General features: G+C 35.4%; 1 protein-coding gene across 1 annotated transcript; it reads right to left on the reverse strand.

Moving 5' to 3' along the window:
* Positions 1-586: 586 nt before the first annotated feature.
* Positions 587-19,670, reverse strand: LOC123556587 (thioredoxin domain-containing protein 9-like). Its single transcript, XM_045347415.2, has 2 exons — positions 19,522-19,670; positions 587-1,951 (listed from the first exon to the last, which is right to left on the reverse strand). The coding sequence occupies exon 2, from the start codon at positions 1,929-1,931 to the stop codon at positions 1,251-1,253; it is 681 nt and encodes a 226-aa protein (XP_045203350.2). The 5' UTR covers positions 1,932-1,951; positions 19,522-19,670; the 3' UTR covers positions 587-1,250.
* Positions 19,671-25,578: the final 5,908 nt, after the last annotated feature.

A 25,578-nucleotide genomic window follows, 5' to 3' on the forward strand; every position in this document is an offset into this window, starting at 1 on the left:
AACAATTTTTTTTTTTTAGTCCTAATAGACATCCAACAATACTAAAAGCTCACTTTCTATGGGAGCAAAAAATTCGGAGGGGATCTTATAAAGATGCTACAGACCTAGGGGCAAAGCTTAATTATTTCTTCAAACTTGACTGAGGTTCAATCCTGGATGCTACCAACCAAATTTGGTGAAATTCTAACCAGTAAGTTCAGAGATATTCATGTAAAAGTGTTGAAGCAGGATGTCAAATCAACCTGCCGTACTCTTCTAACAGCTCACCCTGAAAAAGTTCAGGCAAACTACAACAATCTTGCACTTATCACATAATCCCTCTTTGTGTGACAGACTGAAGGACTGACTGACTAAACTGACAGACAGACAGACATACATACAGACTGGGGTGCAAATCTTAAATCCTATCTGTTGAAACGCTGGTGTAGGACTAAAAAGACAGATACTGAAATTTGGTTTTACTTTACATACAGAGTACTTGGTCTAAAATGACTTGTTGGCCACCTATATTTATTTTGGGAACCTAAAGTAAAGAAGTCAATTGATTCTTCAAACAATTGGAAAGATTATTTCATCCAACAACAGATCATTTTAATTAATTTATTCTTGAACACATTCTTAATATGGAATAAAAAAAAGTTTTTCACAATGAATGCGAGTGATACTGTTTTTCAAATATGTTCAATTATACATGTTCTGTAATTCTGAAAACTATTTTAATAAAAGTTTAAAATTGAATAGACATTTTCTCCATGTATGTGTGTGTGTGTTCGGGTTTAACGTCTTTTTCAACATTTTTTCAGTCATATAAACGACGGTTCTCCATGTATGACAAACTCAGTCTATTCATGAAACAGCAAACTTCCCATTTCGGGATGTACATGTATTTAAGTCCTTGTAACTCACATGGAAAGAGACTATATTATGTATTAAGGATTCATAGACCTAATATTAAAGTCTGATATTTCTTTATATTGAACATCCATACCTGCTAAAGCAGCAAAACTAAATCAAATGTCTCTCTTTATGCAAACATATTTTCTTAAAATTTTCACGGACAAGTTTTACAAGTGATTCATGAATGTTACAGTAAACATATTATTTATATGAAATAGCAGTGTTCTTGATCTTACATCTAAGCTGCTTATAAACTTTGTCAAGAACTACTTCACACACATTTGTTCAGGTAAGACGTGTAAACAGTTCTATTATGTAACACAGGGAAACTTGTAATATCTTGTCTCTTAGTTTCACCAATCTTCCTCATCACTACTGTCATCTAACTGGGAATCTTTGATAGTCTTTTTTGTTTTAACAAAACCAAATACACTTGTATCTCTCTTCTGTGATCCAACCTTTGGGGGATTCATAAGATCTCCTTGGTAACTGATCACCTGTGCACGACCAAGACGCCATTCTAACATCTCTGTAGGAAATTCGTCATTTCCACCTAGATCATCAAACCCAACGATGTAATCTTGCGTTTTACCATCGATTGCAATACAAATAGTAGGAAGGACAACAATTCTCAATTTATCTACTAAAAATTTGCATTTTTCTGCATTTATCTTAATGAATTTTGTTTCCAGATGTTTTGGTGCTAACAGTTCTAAATGTTTGTCCACAATTTTACAACGGAAGGTACTGTCTCTATAGAAATGGCAAACTACTTTTTTGCTTTTCTTACAAGTGTCAAAGAATTCTTTCTCATCAGCAACCTCAGTATATTTTCCATGCCCTTTACTCATCCATTCTTGTTTCTGTTGCTGTGCTTTTTTCAAAGCATCCATACGTTTTTGACGCAAGACTTCAAAGTCATCCTCGTCCAATTTATCCAGTCTTTCAATTTCAGAATCCAGCTGCTGCTCAACAACCTTTGTTGCCTGGAGGAGGTGCCCCTCCAAGGCATTCTGCATGCCAGCTTGATTCATTCTGTAGCCTCGGTGTCAACCTGAAATACACAAAATTTTAATGGTTTAAACACATACTAATGATCACAATTTCAAGGACCTCACTCTGTACATGTATGTATTATAGCATTATTAATGGGGCAAAGAGTTACAAAAGTTGAAACTCCTAAGCGACATTTACTCATGAAGAGGTCATTTGAACTGCATGGTATTTCTATTGTCAACAAGAGCTCGTAGAACATGAAATGCCCCCCTTGATGCATTCAGTAATAGCACAAGAAACAGAAATTATTTGGTCACTGTGCACAAAAGTTCTACTGTTCTTGGTCAAAGTGACCTTGACCTTTGACATATAGACCTCAAAATCAATAGGGGTCATCTGCTGGTCATGATAAACCTCCCTATTAAGTTTCGTGATCCTAGGCCCAAGCATTCTCAAGTTATCATCCGGACACATTTTAACTGTTCCAGGTCACTGTGACCTTGACCTTTGACCTACTGACCTCAAAATCAATTGGGGTCATCTGCTGGTCATGATCAACCTCCCTATTAAGTTTTGTGATCCTAGGCCCAAGCGTTCTCAAGTTATCGTCTGGAAACGGTTTTACTGTTCCGGGTCACTGTGTCCTTGACCTTTGACCTACAGACCTTAAAATCAGTAGGGGTCATCTGCTGCTCATGACCAACCTCCCTATCAACTTTCATGATCCTAGGCCAAAGCGTTCTCAAGTTATCATCCGGAAACCGTTTAACTGTTCTGGGTCACTGTGACCTTAACCTTTGATCTATAACCTCAAAATCAAAAGGGTTCATCTGCTGGTCATGATCAACCTCCCTATCTACTTTCGTGATCCAATGGCCCAATCCAATGGCCCAAGTGTTCTTGAGTTATCATCCTGAAACCGTTTAACCGTTCTGAGTCACTGTGACCTTGACCTTTGACCTACTGATCTCAAAATCAATAGGGGTCATCTGCTGGTTATGACCAACCATCCTATCAACTTTCATGATCCTAGGCCCAAGCGTTTCTTGAATTATCATCCGGAAACGGATTGGTTTACATACCGACCGACCAACATTCTGCAAAACAATATACCACTCCTTCTTCAAAGGGGGGCATAAAAATGTTATGTGGCTTGCAAACCCTTGCACAAATGCCCTTGACTCCGCCAAAAATCAATCAAGTTAATTAGCAAGAACTAGAATGTGTCTGTAGGACACAGGGTGTGCCCACCACTGGTACATTTGTCACAAGTAAGGGGCAATCATTCAAATGTTTGCAGTCTTAAGTGGGTAATATAGCCTAAACTTAACATTTTATGAAAAGGATTCAGTATTCTAGGCCATATACTTTTTGAGCTATGAGCATCACAAACAAAAAATCCACTATTTTGGCTATTTCAAGGGCCATAACTCTGTAATAAGCACTAAAATTCTCAAGAAGAATGCCAAGTGTGCAAGATCACATCATGACAAAGACTCGAGCAAGGTTTCATGAATTTACATCAAATACTTTTTGAGCTAGGCACATTATCAGGTGAAAATGTGCATTTTTGAATATTTCAGGGGCCATTAACTTAACAAGAGGGCCATGATGGCCCTATATCGCTCACCTGTTATTACTGCACTTGAGGACAAGAAGGTCCTCAGAAAAAATATCTAAGTCCAAAGGACAGTAACAATAAAGGGAAGAAATTTAACCAAAAAGAAAAAAAAATTCTTACAAGGTACAGATAATGTCAAAATACACCTACAAATAGGAGGTACCATCCATGCTGTACCATAGAAAATGGGTCTCAGTTTTTCCCTACGGCCAATAATAAAAAAGTTACTAAAAATAAGCTATTTACAGTAACGTAAAAGGGAAGTAATTAAAAAAAAAATTTATTGTAAGTGAAGAAAAGAAGGATCTGCCAAATAAATCTGTTGACATAAATGAAATTTCAGATCAGTATCTTCATTACTTACGGAGATATACCCATTTTAATTTGAAATAAAGGGAGGTAATTTGACATAAAATCAGTTTATAGTTATCTACCCTGATTGGCTCAGTCCAACTAATGACAATAATGAAATTTCAAATAAGTACTATAAGAACTTACTGATATAAATCCATTTCGATTACAATCAGGGGAGGTAATCAGATATAAAATAACTCTGAACCTACGCTTGGATCTGATTTGTCATGGAATACAAGAATTATTGTTGTTGAAGTTATTTTGGAAGTTTGTATCAAATAAAACCATAAATGAAGTCTCTATATGGCTGCAAAAGCCAAAATAGCCAATTTTGGACCTTTAAGGGGCCATAACTCTGGAACCCATGAAGAAATCTGGCCAGTTCAAGAAAGGAACCGAGATCTTGCGGTGATACAAGTTGTGTGCAAGTTTGGTTAAAATCGAATCATAAATGAAGCTGCTATTGTGCAGACAAGGTCAAAATAGCTAGTTTTGGCCCTTTCAGGGGCCATAACTCTGGAATCCATAATGGGATCTGGCCAGTTTAAGAAAGGAACCGAGATCTTATGGTGATACAAGTTGTGTGCCAGTTTGGTAAAAATCAAATCATAAATACAGCTGCTACTGTGCAGACAAGGTCAAAATAGCTAATTTTGGCCCTTTCAGGGGCCATAACTCTGGAACCCATAATGGAATCTCGCCAGTTCAAAAAAGGAACCAAGATCTTATGGTGATACAAGTTGTATGCCAGTTTGGTTAAAATCAAATCATAAATGAAACTGCTATTGTGCAGACAAGGTCAAAATAGCTAATTTTGGCCCTTTCAGGGGCCATAACTCTAGAACCCATAATGGAATCTGGCCAGTTCAAGAAAGGAACCAAGATCTTATGGTGATACAAGTTGTGTGCCAGTTTGGTAAAAATCAAATCATAAATAAAGCTGCTACTGTGCAGACAAGGTCAAATTAGCTAATTTTGGCCCTTTCAGGGGCCATAACTCTGGAACCCATAATGGAATCTGGCCAGTTCAAGAAAGGAACCGAGATCTTATGGTGATACAAGTTGTGTGCAAGTTTGGTAAAAATCAAATCATAAATAAAGTTGCTATTGTGCAGACAAGGTCAAAATAGCTAAGTTTTGGCCCTTTCAGGGGCCATAACTCTGGAATCCATAATGGGATCTGGCCAGTTAAGAAAGGAACCGAGATCTTATGGTGATACAAGTTGTGTGCAAGTTTGGTTAAAATAAAATCATGAAATACGTGCAGACGTAGACAGTACGGACTACGACAAAGGCGATCACAAAAGCTCACCCTGTCACTATGTGACAGTGAGCTAAATATGGTCGCGCCTGCAAAAATAAGAGGTGTGCAAGTTTATCATGTAAGTGATGCAAGTTTTATCCATTTTAATCAAATCTTATTTGAAGCTCAGATGCATACAAGGTGAAAATGGCATTTTGACTATCAGGGGCAATAACTCTGGAAATAGGATGGCGAGGCAGACAAAAAATAGAAGGTGGCAGTTCATATATCATAAATTCATCCATTTATAGATAATACTTTGAGTTAGGCGTTACAAGGTGAAATGTGCATTTTGTACTATTCAGGGGCCATTACTCGGGAAATATGGGAGAGCCAGCAATGAAAAACCGAGTGCATGTGCATACATTGTTAAGATCTGAGGTTCAAGAATCATATCAAAAAATGTTTTGCTAGGTGTGTCAGACAAGTGAAAATGCACTTTTTGCTTTCAGGGGCCATAACTCTGGAAACAAGGGGTGGGCCAGACGAAAAAGGAGGCGCAAGTTCTATCAGTGATAAGATCATTGCAAGTTTTTATCAATTAAATCATAATAATATCTTTGTAGCAGGCTGTCATGAACTTTGGACGGACGCAGAGACAAGGGCAAATCCATATGCCCCACCACTATGGCACAGAATACTAAATAATGCAAAACTACCTGGTACTAAATCTTTTACAAGTTTGGTAAATTCGATCAGAAATTTCAGAGAAGTTTTTACAATTTTTTAAAGAATTTGAAACTAATGATAAAGTAAACTGTCACTCTTGTATACTATAATCTCAACCAATTTTACGGAAATTATAAACGGATATTTCACCTAAAATAAATTGGCCTGATAACTGAAAGATCTCTGCAAGTTCTATTGAAATTCATTTTGAGATTACGAGTGTTACAAGTAAATTATGTCTGACTGATCATGTGTCCATATTTTGTCTAAATTGTACAGTCGAATATCGATGGCTCGCTCGAGGGAGCAGTGGAAATATCGAGTTCGTTGTCGAGCATCCAATGCGGCCATTTGAAGTTGGAATTCGAGGCATGAGTGTAACTTACATGTAATTTTCATAGTCCCAAATTGTGTTTTATAGATGTAAAACAAGACGTGAAAATATGCTTTATATTTATTCAAACATGACATTGAAACGGAAGAAAACACAGATAAACACTAATAAATTCTAGAGAATTTGGCGAAGATCAACTAATGAAAAGATATAGCAACCTTTTGATCATAGTCTTTAAAAATCAAATATATTGCTTTCAGTAGCCGACTAGCATCCCCGTATCGGTCTTTACAGTGTTCAGCAAGCTAAAGCAGTATAAGTTGATCGCGGCTCCCATTTTTATGCAAAAAAATAAAGACAGACTAGTATGTACATTGACTAAATTTTAAATAATTTTGCGTATAAATCACCATAAAGCAATTGTAGTAACGAAAGTACTTTTTTATGTTTGTGTATAACGACGCTAATTACTAAGGTGTGAAAATTACGCAGCGTTTACAGGAGCTTGGCTAATGTCAGGCAGAAGTGTGAAAAATTTTGTAAACACAACCATTTCCGCAAAACAATGTCTGGTCGACTGATAAGTGTAAGTATCACTGTAATTTAAGCGAGGGGACCCCAATATGTTCGAGAGTTCGAATTATCGAAGTTCGACGATCCGAGTAAACTATATAATAAAAGGGAAACTCGGACGGGCATGATTCGAGCGATCGGTTTTCGTAAGATCGATTCGAGCCATGAAGTTCACTGTATGATATACAGACATGCAACAACTGAATTATCAACACGTTCAGAGACACTCTGAGTGTTCCTGGCAAATAGCTTAGACTCTGAAAAAACACATTCTACCACTGGCACTTGCTACTGATTGAGGTATGTACATTTATGAAATGATGCAGGGTACTCCTGAAAGTTTATCAGTGCATCAAACAAGATTTTTTTTTTACTTTTTGGAAAAGTTCAAGCTTCCGACATAAATAATTCTTAATGACAGGTTTTTATTCTATTCCTGTGGTCCTAATTAAAAACAAGAGGGTCATGATGACCCTGGATCGCTCGCCTGAGTAATATGAGCTACATGTTTCAAATGTCAAACTGATGATTAAATATTAAGAAAGTCAACAGGTCACATTCATAGTCAATGAAATTCAGTTTAACGATTTGTGTGCAAAACTGTGTACGTCATCAAAATGTCAAGGCTGTATCTTAAAAAACAAGAAAGTAGGTCAGTAGATCAAGGTCACAGTCAAGTGACATCATATTACTTGGGGTCATCAGGTAATTATAATTAAACAGTCTTGGAAATAGGATCAGATGATTATTTAAGTATTTTTCCTATATAACTCACATAATAACTAAGTGACCCAAGGGCGGGGCCTCTTTTAACCCCAGGGGCATAATTTGAACAATTTAGGTAGAGGACTACTAGACAATGCATCATACCAAATATCAAATGCCTAGGTCCTATGGTTTCAGACAAGAAGATTTTTAAAGCTTTTTCCTATATAAGTCTACATAAAACTTGGGACCCCCAGGGCAGGGCCTCTTTTCACCCAAGGGGTACAATTTGAACAATTTTGGTTAAGGACCACAAGACAATGCTATAAACCAAATATCAAAGGTCTAAGTGTTGTGGTTTCAGACAAGAAGATTTTTAAACTTTTTTTCCTATATAAGTCTATGTAAAACTTGGGACCCCCAGGGCAACGCCATATTTGACCCTAGGGGGATAATTTGAACAATCTTGGTAGAGGACCACTAGATGATGCTACATACCAAATATCAAAGCCCTAGGCCATGTGGTTTTGTACAAGAAAATTTTCAAAGTTTTCCCTATATAAACCATGTGACCCCCAGGGTGGGGCCATATTTGACCCTAGGGGGATAATTTGAACAATCTTGGTAGAGGACCACTAGATGATGCTATATACCAAATATCAAAGCCCTAGGCCATGTGGTTTTATACAAGAAGATTTCCAAAGTTTTCCATATATAAGTTTATATAAACCATGTGACCCCCGGGGCGGGACCATATTTGACCCTAGGGGGATAATTTGAACAATTTTGGTAGAGGACCACAAGATGGTGCTACACACCAGATATCAAAGCCCTTGGCCCTGTGGTTTTGGACAAGAAGATTTTTTAAGTTTTTCCTTTCGGTTGCCATGGCAACCAGAGTTCTGCATGGAATTCAATTCTTGGAACAATTTTGAAAGAGGGCCACATAAGGATCATTCCTGTGAAGTTTGGTGTAATTCTGCCCAGTGGTTTTCAAGAAGAAAGTTTTTTTAGACAAGAAGGCCATGATGGCCCTGTATCGCTCACCCGAGTACCATTGCTCAAAATGATACGATCAAGTTTTGACATAGAGCACATAGGCATACACATTTTAACAAGATTTGAACAAATTTTGTAGAGGTCCAATAGGCAATGCTACATGTCAAATATCTAGGGAATTCTGGTTTATTTTTAGAAAATTTGGAAGATTTTTCTATCTACAATCAAGTAACCCCATGGGGCGGGGTCAATTTGACCCCGGGGGTCATGATTTGAATAAATTTTGTAGAAGTCTACTACAGGCTGTCTAGCATACCCTGACAAAACAATAGGCAGCCGCTTGGGTGCTGAGCTCATCTGAATTTTTTGTGGTAATAGAAATATTGTCCTTACATGATTTTTAAGTCTATAATAGGCCATCATTCTGCAAAAAAGCAGAAAAGTGTTTTTCAGAAGGTTACAGTGTCACTTTATGAATGGTGAAAAACTGTTTGCAAGTTTTAAAGCAATTACTTTTGTTTTTATGAGAAAAGTTGACTAAAATATTATTATCGAGAAAAAATGTTTTCTAGGTCCATAAAGGCAATTAATATTGCAAAAATAGAGTGGAGTTTGTGCTGCTGTACAGGTCAGCTTATGATGTGAACAGTGTTGCAAGTTCAAGCAATAGCTTTGTTATTTTAGAGAAAATTTGACTCCACATAAAACATAACCCAAGGGAAATCATATTTTTAAGTCCAAGGGGCATTACAATCTTTGAAAAGCCAGAACGAGTTATGTTCTTGACTATACAGGCTCTACTTTGATGGTGATCAATGTTGCAAGTTTTTAAAGCAATTTGCTTGATATTTAGGAAAAAGTGACCTAAGCATAAAATTACCCAAGAAAATGATTTGTCTAAGTCCAAAAGGGCAATAATTGCAAAAAGCAAGAGGAGTTTGTTTCTTGTGAAAAGGGTTTCTTATGATGTAAAGTTTCCAAGTTTCAAAGCAATGACTTGGATAGTTTAGGAGAAAGTTTGAACCTAAACACTAAAACTTACCAATAAATCTGATATTGTTTTGAAGAGATAAAGGCATATTCTTGCAAATAAGCTAGATGGGCGTAGTTCTAACTTACCGGGTCAGCTTATGATTGGTAGATCAAGTATTCCAAGTTCAAACAATTAGCTTGAGTTTGGGAGGGAAATGACCTAACATAATTAAAGGCTACGCGACGCTACGCAGACGCCGACGCTACAGAACGCTTTTGTGATGACATTAACTCTTCTTTTTTTTTTTCAAAAAATCAATGTAGCTAAACAATTAGGGCAATTTTAGGGCAATTGTGTAAAAAAAATTAGGCTTAAACTAGGAATTATGGTACAATTTAAGGAAATTTTAGGGTATTCTAGAATTTTCATTTAACTTATTTGGACTTTAAAGACCTGTAATGTACTTACCTTTAGTGATGAATAAAAATGTAACCACAAATAGTGCTTTATTTACAGAAAAGACGGTTAACACTGTAAAATGTTTTGAAACAGTGCTAATGGTTTTTTTTGAATTAGAGAATTTTAACAACATTAAAACATTTTCTCTTTTGTTCACTCAAAAAATAAAAAATTCTGGAATTTTTTGTGAAAAAATAGGCCTTTTAGAATTTCATTGGAATTGTTTAAAAAAATAGACATGTTTAGCCAAATGAAAAAAAATAGAAAAGTAGGAATTTTTAAGGACGCTAGACCGCTGCTACTAGGCAAGTGTACATGTCAAATCAGAGATCTACCTACTGGTTAATTTTAGAAGAATTTTGAAGGTTTTCCTAATAAACTCATGTGACCTGGGGCGGGAACAAATTTGACCGGGTATGAATAGAATACAAATTTGTCTGTACTCCACTATGCAATGCTTAGATGTTCCAATATCTATGTCTAGGCTTTGGTATTTTTCGAATTTTTTGAAGATTTCCTAGTAAAAATCAAGTGACCCTGGGAGATGGGTCAATTTGACCCCGGGGTCATGATTTGAACAAAATGTTGTGGAGATCCACCAGGCAATGCTACATGTGAAATATCTAAGCTCTAGGCTTTCTGGTTTATTTTTAGAAAATGTTTGAAGATTTTCCTACATAAAATCAAGTGACCCCTGGGGCGGGGTCAATTTTGACCCCGGGGTCATGATTTGAACAACTTTAGTAGATGTCCACTAGGCAATGCCACATGTCAAATATCTAAGCTCTAGGGCTTCTGGTTTTTGAGAAGAAGATTTTTAAAGATTTTCCTATGTAAAATCAAGTGACCCCTGGGGCGGGGTCAATTTTGACCCGGGGTCATGATTTCAACAAATTTGGTAGAGGTCCACTAGGCAATGCTTCACACCAAATATCTAAGCTCTAGGGCTTCTGGTTTTTGAGGAGAAGATTTTTGAGGTTTTGCAAGTACAGACCCACTTTTACCAGATATTCTGGATTATTTACATCCTTCTTTTTGTTGCAGATGAATTTACAATTAAGATGTTATCAATATTCATCTAAAACTTGAATCTAGATGGTTCACAGATCTATACCAGCCTTGAACTTGTTTACACTTTCTTTTGAAACAGAATGAGGTATCCTAAATATTAAAGGAGAGAGTTTCAAATAAGCTTAGCTTTCTACTCAATCCTTGATGCTTTAATTATGTTGTGTTTCATGATGTAAATGTATATACCGGTATATGAATAAAATATTGTTTAAACCAAATCATGCAGAACTGAATGGGCAAAAGCAGGTTAGACAAAACCTCTTAAAAATAATATTTAGGGCACTATATCAGACTGCCTGATTTGGGTATTTCCGGTTTTCGCATATTCAGTGACCATTACCAGATTCAAGAGAAGATTTTGAACAATTCTTTTACGTGTCAATCTATTACAAAACAAAATGTTCCCTGTCGATCATTTTATTGTCAAACAAACCATTAATAATAGATTATTAAGTACGGTAAGCGTATAAAACCGTCAATCAGACATGTTTGAAATTCAGCCTGCAAAAACAACAACAACTAATAAAAACAAACTTTACCATATGGAAAGGTGCATGCACCCATTTATATGTATGTTGTAATTTCATCCAAGTTCAAGAGAATATATTCCCGTACTCTCAATTTGTGGAATGGTGACATGTGTTAATGGTGTTTTAAAACTACAGCCTCATTTTTTATTTGGAACAAAACTGAAGACTGAATCAGTAATACCTGAAAAATGCCAGTCTGTACTCCTACACATTCCTCTAAATACCTCTAGAATATTCGTATCACCAGAATCTTATGTCTTAGTTATATGAATGTATTTATCTCATGTTTTTGTATGTGTACAAACTGAGAGTTAAATGAAATAAACTTTGAAACTTAGAATCAGAGATAATTGGTGTACCACATAGTTCCTTGCTCAGCTTTCAGAATCCTATGAGAAATATCACCACAGAAACCTGATTAACACTATCTCAGATGTAATTAAGACAATCCTTTGAACACATTGTGTGGCACCACAGTTTTATCTTATCGCAAATCAGCAGATGCATCAAATTTCAACAAAACAGAAGTAGTGGGAGACACATGCATGTGTATCACAGTTTGATATAGTTAATACAAACAATGCGCACTGCAGGGGATTCATCGGGATAATAAATGTACTACTGCTTAAAACACGAGTTTCTGTGATCTTGTAACTCTTCAGACAGTTGTGGTTCAGTAAAGTAAGTGCTTAGTTTTTTAATCATTTGTTCTAAACTGAATTCTTTCAAATTTCCTAATAAATTTAGACATGTAAAAGTAGTCAATGAATCAAATTTTCATTTACTGGGTATTAAAAACATTAGCAGATGTGCGCATAATTATATATTGACCTTTTTTTTTCAACTGCATTGGTCCTGATAAGACGTTCATATAACTATACTTCTTTGGAAAATATGGCCAGTCATTGTCCGTATCACTCCAGGTCCATCTTTTTTTAATTAATTTGTCTCAGAAGAAAATTCTTTCAAAATCATCACTTTCGTAAATTTTCATTTGCCATATGTAACGCTTTAAATAAACTGATTTCAAGATGAACTGTTTAGATGCAGACTAATTTATTAATTGCATATCCATGAATGACAAGCAAAATGTGTATATTTTGTCAATGTTAAATACATGTCACAGTGTCTGCATTTACAGAACAACGTCAGAATGTTTACTGGAAGTTGATCTAACATATCGTCATGTTGTTTTAGTGTAGTGTTGTTTTATAGAATATCTCTGAGTATCAGATTACTCCAGCTGTCAGGTCACTCAGTAAACGCCATAATGATCAACATAATACGTGATTTACACCTAACAGTTACTGTTACTAACTGACACGTAATAGTTCAGGGTTTTTTTTACCAAGAGGGGAAGGGGCCCAGGCCTGTGATTTGAGGGATAAAAATAGCTCGGTATTGGGCAAAGGGGAATAAAAAACCTGATGTTAAGTCAATTTTTGTGGAAAACTGCATGCTTTAAGAGATTTTCTGAGGGGAAGGGGCCTGTTAACGGCCTCTATTATAGAAGGAAAAACAAGGAGCTGCGTTCAATAAACGCTTGATGCCCCCGGTGGCATCCTTGTCGATACAAAGCAACCTAAGTCCAAAACGAGGTCAAGGTCAAACTGAGGTCAGGTGATGTTTGAAGATGAGGAATGGTCACAGGTTACATCTGTATTAGTATCAATTCATTCTTGTAAGCGGTATTAATGCTAGACGAAACGGTCCCATTTGGTTAACCAAGAGATGGCCAAAATAAAGCAACCTAAGTCCAAAATGAGGTCAAGGTCAAACTGAGGTCAGGTGATGTTTGAAGATGAGGAATGGTCAAAGGTTACATCTGTATTAGTATCAATTCATTCTTGTAAGCGGTATTGATGCTAGACGAAACGGTCCCATTTGGTTAACCAAGAAATGGCCCATATTTTAAAGCAACCTAAGTCCAAAATGAGGACAAGGTCAAGGTCAAACTGAGGTCAGGTGATGTCTGAAGATGATGAATGGTCACAGGTTACATCTGCATTAGTATCAAGTCATTCTAGCAAGGGGTATTGATAATTGATGCTAGACTCAACGGTCCCATTTGGTTAACCGCGCCGGAAATTCCCATAACCGAAATACACCCGTATTTCATTAATAAATGTTTTTTTGTAGTGTTTTTTTTTTCAGAAATCATTCTTGTTTAATATAAATAATAAGTTTACAAAAGGAAAATAAAATACTTAACACAAAACGATTTATACGAGATTGAAATTTGGCAACCGCTCGGGAAATTACCATAACCGAAATACACCCGTATTTCTTCAACAAATGGTAATTTTGAAGTGGTTTGTGACTGAATTCAAACATATTTATCATAAATGATTAATTTTCGAAAGGATATTAAAATACTTTTGCGCATTACGTCTTGTACACGATTGAAAATTGGCGTGCGCACTGAAAATTTGCGCATTCGTGAATGAATTTCCATGTCCTAAAATTCTGTAATATACACCCGTATTTCTTTAATCAATCGCATTTTTAGGGTTTACAACAGAATATAATCATATCTAAAATGAATAATTAATTTACAAAAGCAAATTAAAACGCGCAAAACGTTTTCATATGAGGTTGAAAATTTGTTGAGCGCACGGGAAATTTGCGCACTCTTGGATGAACCACAATCGCCATAATTTTGTTAGCTTTTAGGTAAATTTCTTTCAAGTTTCAATTGTTTAGTTCAAATTATTTCAAAATATCTTTTTATGCTAATATGATATTACTTTATGACATATTTCAGGTAACAGAGGAATTAATTTACCGCCATGAATGAAGAAATAATGATACTTATATAAATTCTGAGTTGTTAAAATCATCGTTTTTTTCTCTCTCTTTCAGACCACTCTTTATTTACTGAACTTTAATAATAACCAATATGAAATATACTTTTACAAGGTCAAAATAGCTAATTCTGGCCCTTTCAGGGGCCATCACTCTGGAACCCATAATGGAATCTCGCCATTTCAAGAACGGAACCAAGATCTTATGGTGATACAAGTTGTGTGCAAGTATGGTTAAAATAAAATCATAAAAGAAGCTGGTATTGTGCAGACAAGGTCAAAATAGCTAATTCTGGCCCTTTCAGGGGCCTTATCTCTGGAACCCATAATGGAATCTGGCCAGTTCAAGAAAGGAACCTAGATCTTATGGTGATACAAGTTGTGTGCCAGTTTGGTAAAAATCAAATCATAAATAAAGCTGCTATTGTGCAGACAAGGTCAAAATAGCTAATTTTGGCCCTTTCAGGGGCCATAACTCTGGAACCCATAATGGGATCTGGCCAGTTCAAGAAAGGAACCGTGATCTTATGTTGATACAAGTTGTGTGCAAGTTTGGTTAAAATAAAATCATAAATGAAACCACAATCGTGCAGACAAGAAATTGTTGACGCACGGATGGACCGACGACAGAAGAAGGGTGATCACATAAGCTCACCTTGTCACTGTGTGACAGATGAGCTTAAAACAAAAAGAAAAGGGGGTGTTAACTTTTATATAAGAAAACCACAGTTCGTTAAATACAACCCGCTGAATTTACTCCTTGTCGCTTCTTTCAATTTCTCTTTTCAAAACATTATGTTCTTACGCCGCCACTTTTACATAGCATGCGATAGGAACATGCCGATTTTGATAGAATGCTAAGTGATACATACTGAAACGCTGTACAGTAAAAGAAAACACGATGCTATTGAGAAAGGGTGCAAGGAAAGGGAGAAAGATTAGCACTATTTATATACTGGGCGTCATTGAAAAGTTACCACTTAATATATACATTTTTGTTTTTATACAATATCGACGTCACTTTTTCATGACCTGTGCGCGGTCTATTACTCATAGACCCTGTCTGATCATGTCTCCTAACCCATTTCATGACTGTCAGTTGAGAACAGCCCATACGACGTGCTATTTCACAACATGAATGTTCGGCGTCAACCATGCCAACGGCCTGATGGCATTGATCGTGCCTTAAACGTGGCATTCTTAGCAAAGATATTCTGTTTTTTAACGTATTCCTTTTAGTCTGTCGACTAACCTTCAAGTGCGATGAATGACTTGTGATAGAATTTTTGTACATGTCGACATTGCTCAAAAAAAGTAATTTTGCACGTGCAGCCCGAGCCTCAAATGGAGTTCATCGAATTTGACAAATCTTTACACGAGACGTCTCTGTTGCGTTAAAAATGTAGTCGTGTTATGCTTTTAACACAGTCCAATGTGATTTTTTAAATATAAGGGCCATTAGGGTGGTAACTTTTCAGTGACGTTGAGTATATTTGGACTACTTGTGACTAGACCAGCGGAGGCTTACATTTGATTTGGTAGTGATCTGCCTATACAAGTAGAGGTTTATTGAAGGCTGTTAAAGACCTTAGAACGGCCGGTCGCGGCAACAAACGGAAATATTATCAGGATTATGAAAAGTCCTAAAGGCCAAAGAGGAATTTTAATGAAAAATGGGCTGTTTATAACAGACCGTGGCTGCTTAGAATACCGACTGCAACATGGTTTTTACTTTTTGTACAAGTAATAATTTTGTGACGGGTTGCGAGTCCTGTAACAAAATAATGGAATTCAGATGTCCATAAGCGTGCAGCCTCTATAAAAAATGCCCATAATCAACCCAAATCCTCTAGTTCTGCAAAAATCATTCAAACTTTTAAATTAAATGCGTCCATGTTTGAGAGGCTGTGTCCTATGCTTAGAACATGTCATGCACTGGTTGATTACAACTTTCCTCTTTCAGTGCGAGTTTGATGAGTGATCTGTATCTAAGAAATTGATGTATTTTGGCAGGAAGCAAATTACAAGACTTATTATTAAGTATGCAGATCTAATAAAATCTGGAAAGTAGATCCCTCGGAAGCACCGAGAACAAGGCAAACAGTGAAAATTGCAGACTCGGTTTGATTGAGTCTGTTCATGAGCAGTAATGGAAAATGCAACACTGCCCACGCCCCCTAGCACCGGCTTAAGCAGTATTCAATCTTCTAAACCACTGTTAGTATATTTTTCCACTCATAATAGCTGGGCCCCTAGAATTTGCCTTTAAGGAGCCCAGATGGCTAATAGGGTTCTATTATTTGGACTAGCCTGACGCGGTGCCACACAGTCTGACAGTGTATCAGGATACCTTTAAAGCGCTTTAGCCATCTCTATATATAATTTACATGCTACATTCATGGAGTTACCAATTTCGATTTCGAAGTATATAACATAAATAAATGTGAAATTTAGATACAGTTGATTGGTCAGTTCCGGATCACTAAGTGAACATTATATTTGTTATTGAGCTTCGAAAACATATTTTTAAAAACACATTTTTGCACAGGGAGGAAGGAAAATCATACTGCTTTTTAAATCACCACAATTGGTTTGAAAATTCAAAGTATCGATAAATAATTATCCTGTAGGAGCAACAGTGGTGTCACCACTTTGGTCAGTTATGGATCATTTTTGTCTATCCATTATCATTTTTCAATAAAACAAAAAGCGCACTGAGACACCTGTGAAATAATAATTGTTTTCTCTCATCCAAACAAATCATTACACATTGGCAAGTTGGAAATATAAAAATATTTTCTTGTTTAAAAAACAATTTCTCGATTGTGTTGTGTCCCTGTTGCGCGAGTTCCAGATCACATGGATCGACAAAATACGATTTCTTTTCACATTCCTGAATCCTGTGATCTGCAAATGTTATATTTTAGTATGTTATTTGGCAGTGGCTAGAGAACCGGAATCGGTTCCCTAGACTGCGAACTTATTCGTCCGGAACCGGTTCTCTAAGCAAAATACTAGTGATGGGACATCGGTTGGAAAACTCCAACCGATTATCGGTTGGAATCAGTTAGCAAACCGATGCGATGTATCGGAAAAATAATCGGTTGAATGTAATTTATTTTCATACTTGTTTATTCAGATAGTCATGTCTTTATATAAAGTGACTGTTTTTCTTGAAATTCATATGCTCTTTTGAAAAATAAAGAACTACCATTAATCAGATGTTTTAAAGCTTGTTCATGGTAAACAGAAACTTGTTTAGTAATGCCTAATTAGTTGCAGACAGGGAAACAACAATAAATTGCAATCTGGTTTACATACATGTATCATAGACTCATAGCTGTCATTTGTGACAGTTGACTGGTATACCTGTACCTGTAACATATCTAGCATACAGCAAGGAAGTACAGTCTTTCTCTGGCTGACAAAAATAGTGATTGTAGAAAATCATTAAATGAATTCAGTTATTTTTCGGTAATATTAATATTTTCATACAATGGTTACCATAGCCTGACACTACTGAGTAGCACCATGTTCCAACTACTTGTTGCTATGGCATATAACAATTTCATGAAGCTTGGTAAAAAATGATAAGATAAAAATCAGAGTTTAATCTGTTTCCATATGTACACTGATCAGCGATACTGGGTAAATGGAATTTTGGCAGAACAAAATCATGACAACTCGATGACAACTGCTACTGCATAAAAACACCAAAGTTCTTTCCATTGAAATTACGTCATGGACACGGAAATTTGACGGCATTAGTGTCCAGTTTCAACAGATAAATTCCCTCGGGCATACCGTTGTAAAATACGAAAATTTATCAAAGTTTCGCTAATTTTTTTGGCCCCACTTTTATTGACACTATTATTGACGCCGCCATGTTAACAGCTGATCCTAACTGTAAGATGTTAAATCCATTTTCATTGGATAACTGAAACTATCCGCTAATCGGCCCATCACTACAAAATACCGTGCACAGGCTAGGGAACCGGAATTTTATTTCTATGCATAATGCTGCTGAAATCCACTTTGTTTCTTGGTAAGTGTCATGCATATTATTACCTTAATTAATTTTACTATTTCCTTGCATTTAACTGCGTTTACTGTCTCCAAAAGTGTACTCGCCGCATATATTTACCGTGTCTGCCGTATTGGAATGATATAAACTAGTACGAATAAATGCGTGAAATACACTTCGCAGTTTTTAAATGTTATTAAATTTTGCTTTAAACTTTTACTATATTTATATTATTTAAATATAAAATAATATTGGTTTGTATTTGCGTCATTACATGTTTATAGATGATTTATTTTTTATTTTATTTTGTTGGGTTTAAAGTCGCACCGACACAATTTTAGGTCATATGGCGACTTTCCAGCTATAATGGTGGAGGAAGACCCCAGGTGCCCCTCCGTGCACAATTTCATCACGAGCAGGCACCTGGGTAGAACCACCGACCTTCCGTAAGCCAGCTGGATGGTGTTTATAGATGAATAAATTAATTTAATTGCCCTTAAAACTTTATACAGATTCTTTAAATACTGGTTTGTAACACCTCGGCATTTCACGTTCAATACTAATTAACAGAAATTACTAAATTTGTTTTAATCGTTTCTTTTATTGTCTTACACCTTTTAAGTTTAAATTTAAAGTTTATTTGGCTTTCGCATTCATTCGTACTAGTTTATTTTATCATTCCAATATGGCTGACAGTAAGCGGCGAGTACACTTCTGGAGACACAGTAAACACAAATAAATAAAAGGGCATAGCTTGCTGAAATAGTAAAAATTAATTAACTTATTAAGATAAGAACATGCACATACTTACGAAAAGAAACAAAGTGAATTTCGCCAGTTTATGCATAGAAATAAAATTCCAGTTCCCTATCCTATGCCAGTACTTTGGCTAGAGAACCTGTTCCGGACGAATATAAGTTCGCTGTCTAGGGAACCGATTCCAGTTCTCTAGCCACTGCCATATTATTTCCATCATTGAAGCAAATATTCATGCTAAGAACTAAATGATTACGTTTGTCATAGAAGTGTATACAGTGCTGTGATCCGGAACCCCTAGGATCCGGAATTGACCAACCAACAGTACATTCCAGAATGTTCCAAAGAAAATGAAAATGATGATTCACCAGGTTATCTCAATTATTTTTTACAATAATTCAAAAGCTCAAGTAATCAATTATCAACTTTACTCAAATATAAATAGTTGTTTACCTGATGTATATAATTATATTTCAAATCTCTCTAAAAAACAGCATTCAAACCCAGTTGTCAAAATAAACTGGAAAACATGCACGGATATGTTTACGAGCAAGTCACAATCGTGCAACATCGGGCATTTCCGTATTCTCCGGTAAATACGTCTATTGCGTAGCATAAAGGCCGAGGTGATCAGATTGGAGCAAGTCATACTACATTGTCATGCAAGCTTAATTTTGATTGGGTTTTGAACAAAATTTTGTCCAATCAAATACAGTGTAACAAAATTAAATTTCAACGTAACTTGCCTCCCTTATTTTGAGGCCCTGACTGGGGATATGCTCTCTCTCCCCCTCTAGGCTATACAGCAGTAAATAAATTTGCTATATGTTCTATATAAAATTAACAATCTTCTGAGAGCTGTAACACATAGCTAGGCCCATTTTAAAAAAGAATTACTAACGTTATGTTATTAAGGAGGTAGGTTACCTTCATATTTGTATGTGCGCATGTCCAACCGGAAGCTAACGTGACGATTTACGACGACGTTTACGACAAACTAAATGTGTTTGTATATTCATTCTTCTGAAAACAAATCATGAACCTGTCTTCGATCTGATGCTTTATGGTTTAATAATGCAGAAATAATGAATAAATTGCCGCAGAAACGCTTCAAAACAATGTTGCCTTAAAATGACGTCATTGACGTCATGACGTTACGTGCCAGTTACCGCGCAAAATTAATAGCTTTTTACCTTGAAAGTACGTAACTCTGTGCATTTTCTTTATTTTAACTATTTTCAAATAACCATTATTTGCTGAAATATTTTTTATGAGTCTTTTGCTCTGAATAATAATCAATATTTTGCTTCTTTTATGTAGTTATATTGAAATATTATGCGGAATGTAAGAAAATGGATGATGATAAGCAATGTTATTTGGAATATAGTTGGGTGAAAGGTTACTTGTTACGGCCATTTTCAAATAGAAAATCTAGCAGTTTGATTTGTAATACCTATTTTTCAGGTTCCGTTGATAATTTGTTACTTATGTACTAAAACTAAGATCTAAAATTCTCCAAATTTCAGTAGAAAATTGTGGTTTCTTGAATTGAATTGATGTTACCATGGAAACGAAGCCCGTGACCTATGTATCTAAATGTAAAATTTAAAAGCGTTGACACTGGTCTATTTAAGAAACACAGCTTCGGCTTTTTATTTTCATTTCAACAATATCCATGACAATAATAGCAGCATGCTGAACGATTTTTCCATGAAAAATTCCAGACGAGGGGTACTGCTGTAAGTATTCTAAGCTGTGAAATTTGTTTGAATAAATGCAAATAACACGAAAATATAACTTACGTTAGAAATAATATGTTTTAAAGCTACATCAACTAGAAAGACAATCTAATTCAATACTTTTTAATAAGAAATTACGACAAAAAGCAAGATATAAGCTATTTTAAACATCTCTGTTGCCATGGTTACTTTAAACTTTAAGAAAAATAGGGTACCATGTAAAGTGCTTGGTATTTTGCTAATAATATTACCCAAATATTCCATGTTGGTCATTAACAGAATGGCACTGAAGCCGTCGAAAACCCCTATTTTTATACATAGTTGTTTAAAAATGAGAGAAAATGCGTTACCATGGAAACACGAGCCCCGCGACATATACATTTTAAGCTTATATTAGAAAGCTAACGTGCATATTAGTAAAATTATCAATTATGCAGACTTCTACGGATATCAATGAAATTAAAATACACTGAAAAGTGTTAAATATCCGTATTTTCCTTCTTCTTTCAATATGAAATACCTTTGGAGGGTCATGTTCTTCAAACCTGGATAAAAAATGAACTTGAAGGGACAGAGACAAACAAAATTGAGATTGTAGCAGTTAAAACTTCATATTACACGAAATACAAAAGAATGCTGCGGTTCAACTAATTTGAATTTACCCTTGTAACAAGGTAACCTACCTCCTTAAATGACCTATAAACCACCAAAAAACACCTAAACTTTAGAAAAGTAGCTAGGAATCATGTCCAAGAGAGATTTTTTGTCCAACAGGTCAACACTTCCAAACTGACAGCTAAAATGTGGGTATGAACACATGAGTAATAAGGTTTGTTATAACATTTCTACAAATGCAAAAAATCTCCTTGAAAATGCTACCAAAATGTCAGGTATAGGTCCACAATGAAATAAAAACAGGAACTCACTTTAACAGAAAAATTGAGGATTTTTTCTTTCTGCCATTATCTGACTAGCCCGGAAGTGCTGCTTGATTACCTATTTAGTACTATTGACCCTCTATTTATATTAGCTCAGATGGAAGGATCTTCATATATACAGAAATTAGTTTTATTCTTGAACTTTTTGTAGCATTCACTGGTTTGGGGTGTCTTAAGGTGTTTCGATGAACTCCTCGAGTAATTCTGCATTAATTGTATTCACTTGAAGCTGTGGGTATGAGTGCTCCACAGAAATAAATGACACAGGATTAATGTCAAGTCAGGCTCGAATGTAAAAGGCCAGTGTCCAATGTCATAGGTAATCTGTTAATATTGCCCAAAAATTTTTTTTCTATGCAGGACTAAAGCAATAGGAATCGCCTAAATCTGCAAATGTTTTAAATTGTTTTACTGTCTGATTTTTAAGGCATCGGGTAAATTATAGTGCAATACTTGTCGTCGTACATGGCAGCAAAAAGAAAAGTTTCACTAGCGAGAGAAGACATTGACTGGAACTGCATCCATATTTATTTTGATAACCATTGCCGAGACATTTTGTATTTTTTTCTTTGTAATTTTGGTTTGCAAAAGACTGTTGTTTAAAAGGAAATATACTCTCATACTGGCTAGACTCTCATTCCCTATTGCGCATGTAGCACTGGAAGGCGATGCAGCGATATCACAGCAGCACGAGGTGATGATGGAGATCTCAACATAAAGTAATATCGCACCTTCTTCATGGGACTGTCATGGCATCGCTCAATCGCCATCATGGTATCCTGTCTGGTCATCATGCATTTACATTATCACCATGATCGTAATATCCTATCACCATTGTGTTACCACACAGTATTTTTTTCAGCATGCACCGTGCCATCATTCTGCCGTGGCATTGTATGAAATTATGAATTCTAAATTCCTGACCCAAATCGCTCTTCTGTATGTATTCTCATCTGTAACTTCAGACTACCACTTTGATTACATACATCGCATTTATTACAGGCCTTTTTTTCATCAATTTGGGAATGCCACCGACACCGATGGAATTGGGAAAATGCTCTCGGAATTTGTCTTAATTGGGACAATTTGCAAATTACGAAAATCTACATAAATGTATTTTTGTGTGAAATATTAATGAATTGCATTTCAGAAATTGTTCAACAGTATTATAATTTACCTAAATATACATAAAAATTAGCAAAACTATCTTAAAACAGCAAAAACCCTAAAAGGTATAATCATTTGGGAATTTTGAATTCAACTTTGGGAAAAAAACATACTTTTTTGCATTGGGATTACCTCCTTTTACAGGAGGTAGATTTATAGGGGAAAAAAGCCCTGTTTAAGTATTTCTTTTTTGTATGTACTCTAATGTGCGTCTTCAGACCACTGATCGAATAATAGGTCACAATCAAATAATTACTCACCTGTATGTATTCTCATGTGTTTCTTCATAGGTTCACGTCAATAACGTACATAATTATAAACCCTGCATTTAAACCGTTTCTGTCCTGTATGTATTCTCTTGTGTGATTTCATATTAATGTTTGGAACATTTCTACCAAATTTCTTTAAAAATGGGCCTGTAGATTAAGATGAGAAGATTTTCCGAGTTACAATCAAAGTTTCATCCGAATCTGCTGGGGTCACATGTGGAGTCCCCCAGGGAAGTATCCTGGGGCCTTTACTCTTTCTTTGCTACGTAAATGACATGCCAACGTGTATAGATTCGGACTGCAAGCTTATATTATATGCCGATGACAGTGCGATATTGTTTGCCCATAAAGATCCCCATATTATTTCAGAAAAATTATGCAGTTATGGAAAATTGTTCAACATGGTTAATTGATAATAAATTGTCCCTACATCTTGGTAAAACGGAGTGTATGTTGTTTGGTTCTGTTAGGAAGCTCAAGAAATTTTCTTCCTTTAAAGTTGTCTGTAACGGTCATGTAATACCTTCTCAAAGTAATGTTAAATATCTTGGTCTACGTATCGACAAGTTTTTAAATGGAGAGCAGATAGTAGACTCATTAGTTAGTAAGGTCAATGCACGGGTAAAATTTTTATACAGACACTGTAGTAATTTCAGTATTCAAACAAAGAAAACGTTGACAAGTGCATTAATACAATGTCACTTTAACTCCTGTTCGGCGTGGTATGCTGGTCTCACTAAATCTCTAAAAAGCCGTTTACAAGTAACCCAGAACAAAGTTATCCGATTCATCCTTAATATACCATCCAGGACCAGTATTACCTGTGATATGTTGGAAGAAGTCAAACTCTTAAGGGTCGAAGATAGGGCTAAACAATTACGACTGAATCACGTTTATAATATTTTTCACGGCATTGCACCACAATATCTTAATCAAAATTTTTGCAAAGATTCATCAATTCACATCAATTCACAACCGCACCAGATTTAGTAAATTTAACTTTGTTGTTGCAAAAGTCAAAAGTTTTGGTGCTGATACTTTTTATTTCAACGCAATTCAAGATTGGAATAATCTTCCCGAGTTTATTAAGTCGAAAACAAATAAGCATAGCTTTAAACAGGAAGTGAAGAAACATTTATTCAAGTGTGCACGTCTAAGAGAAACCTCTGATACTATGTTGTACTGAGACATTCCTGAAAATGAATATCTGTATTTTCTTCTGTTTTAATTTTAAATATTGAAATTATCACTGTGATTATATTCAGGACATAAGTTTTAGATAACGTTATGCGTTTTACTTATACCTACACAAATTTTTTACCAATTAAATTGTACTGATCACACAGTTTAATTGTGAAGATAATGATTGAAAAGTATATCTACCTAATGGGACCCCATTGGAAATAAGTGATTAATTTTACTTTGATTGGTCATCCCAGGTATTAAGATCATATCTTTATTCTGTTTAACAAATCATAAAGTATACTTGACGTAGTCTTTCATGTGTTAATTAGCATATCTATTTTAAGATGTTTATAATATTCTAATCAAGGCATTTTAATCTATATTAGCTATTGTATACATGTATTTTTATTGCATTAGTTTTATATAATGTTTTATAATCCTTATGCCTGAATAAATTTGAATTGAAAAAAAAAATTGTGTTTTTTGGCAAGTCAAGAAATTTTAACACTTTTGGTAGAGGGTTACCCCAGCAACATTTCTTTGAAATAATACTAAAAGTGGGCCAGTGGTAGGAGATGTTATTTGATTTTTTTTATGTTTTTGCTCTCAAGTAAATTTTCTTTACAAAGTCGGTGCAAATATAACAAATAACATAAGCTCTAGTAAGCAAACCAACTTAACATAGCACATAATAAATAGCTGGCACTTAAAAGTATTATGCAGGACATACATTATACATACATCAATACGAACAAACTAAAATATAAGAGATCAGCGATTATTAAAAGTCCATCAGTTAAATAAGTAAAATACTGGTTCTTAAAAATTAAGATTAAGAAAGACCTAATTATCATAGTATTATTTATTCTATATTCAATATCACAGAGAGTACCATCACATTACACATAATGAGTATCAGTTACATATCACATAATTATCACAGAACATTATTTTTTTTAAGTATTGATTATCTAGACTCAATTATTACAGTAGTGATAATATTTATAAACCAGGAAATCCATGTCCATAAAGTGCTGTTAAATGTCAAAATAATGACAACAAGCATACAAAGGATGGTACAGTATGCAATTTACAATTTAGCAAAGTAAGCTTAATTAAATACATATAATGTGAACACCTGTACATAAAAGACAACATGACTGCTTATCTACCACAAGAACTGCACGAACAGTCAGGCCCATCCCAGCTAGC

The sequence above is a fragment of the Mercenaria mercenaria genome, chromosome 5 (genome assembly GCF_021730395.1).
Source record: "Mercenaria mercenaria strain notata chromosome 5, MADL_Memer_1, whole genome shotgun sequence".
Taxonomy (NCBI): domain Eukaryota; kingdom Metazoa; phylum Mollusca; class Bivalvia; order Venerida; family Veneridae; genus Mercenaria; species Mercenaria mercenaria.

Coding starts and splice junctions, on each gene's coding strand:
- LOC123556587 (XM_045347415.2), bottom strand. CDS start 1,931: ATGAATCAAGCTGGCATGCAGAATGCCTTGGAGGGGCACCTCCTCCAG.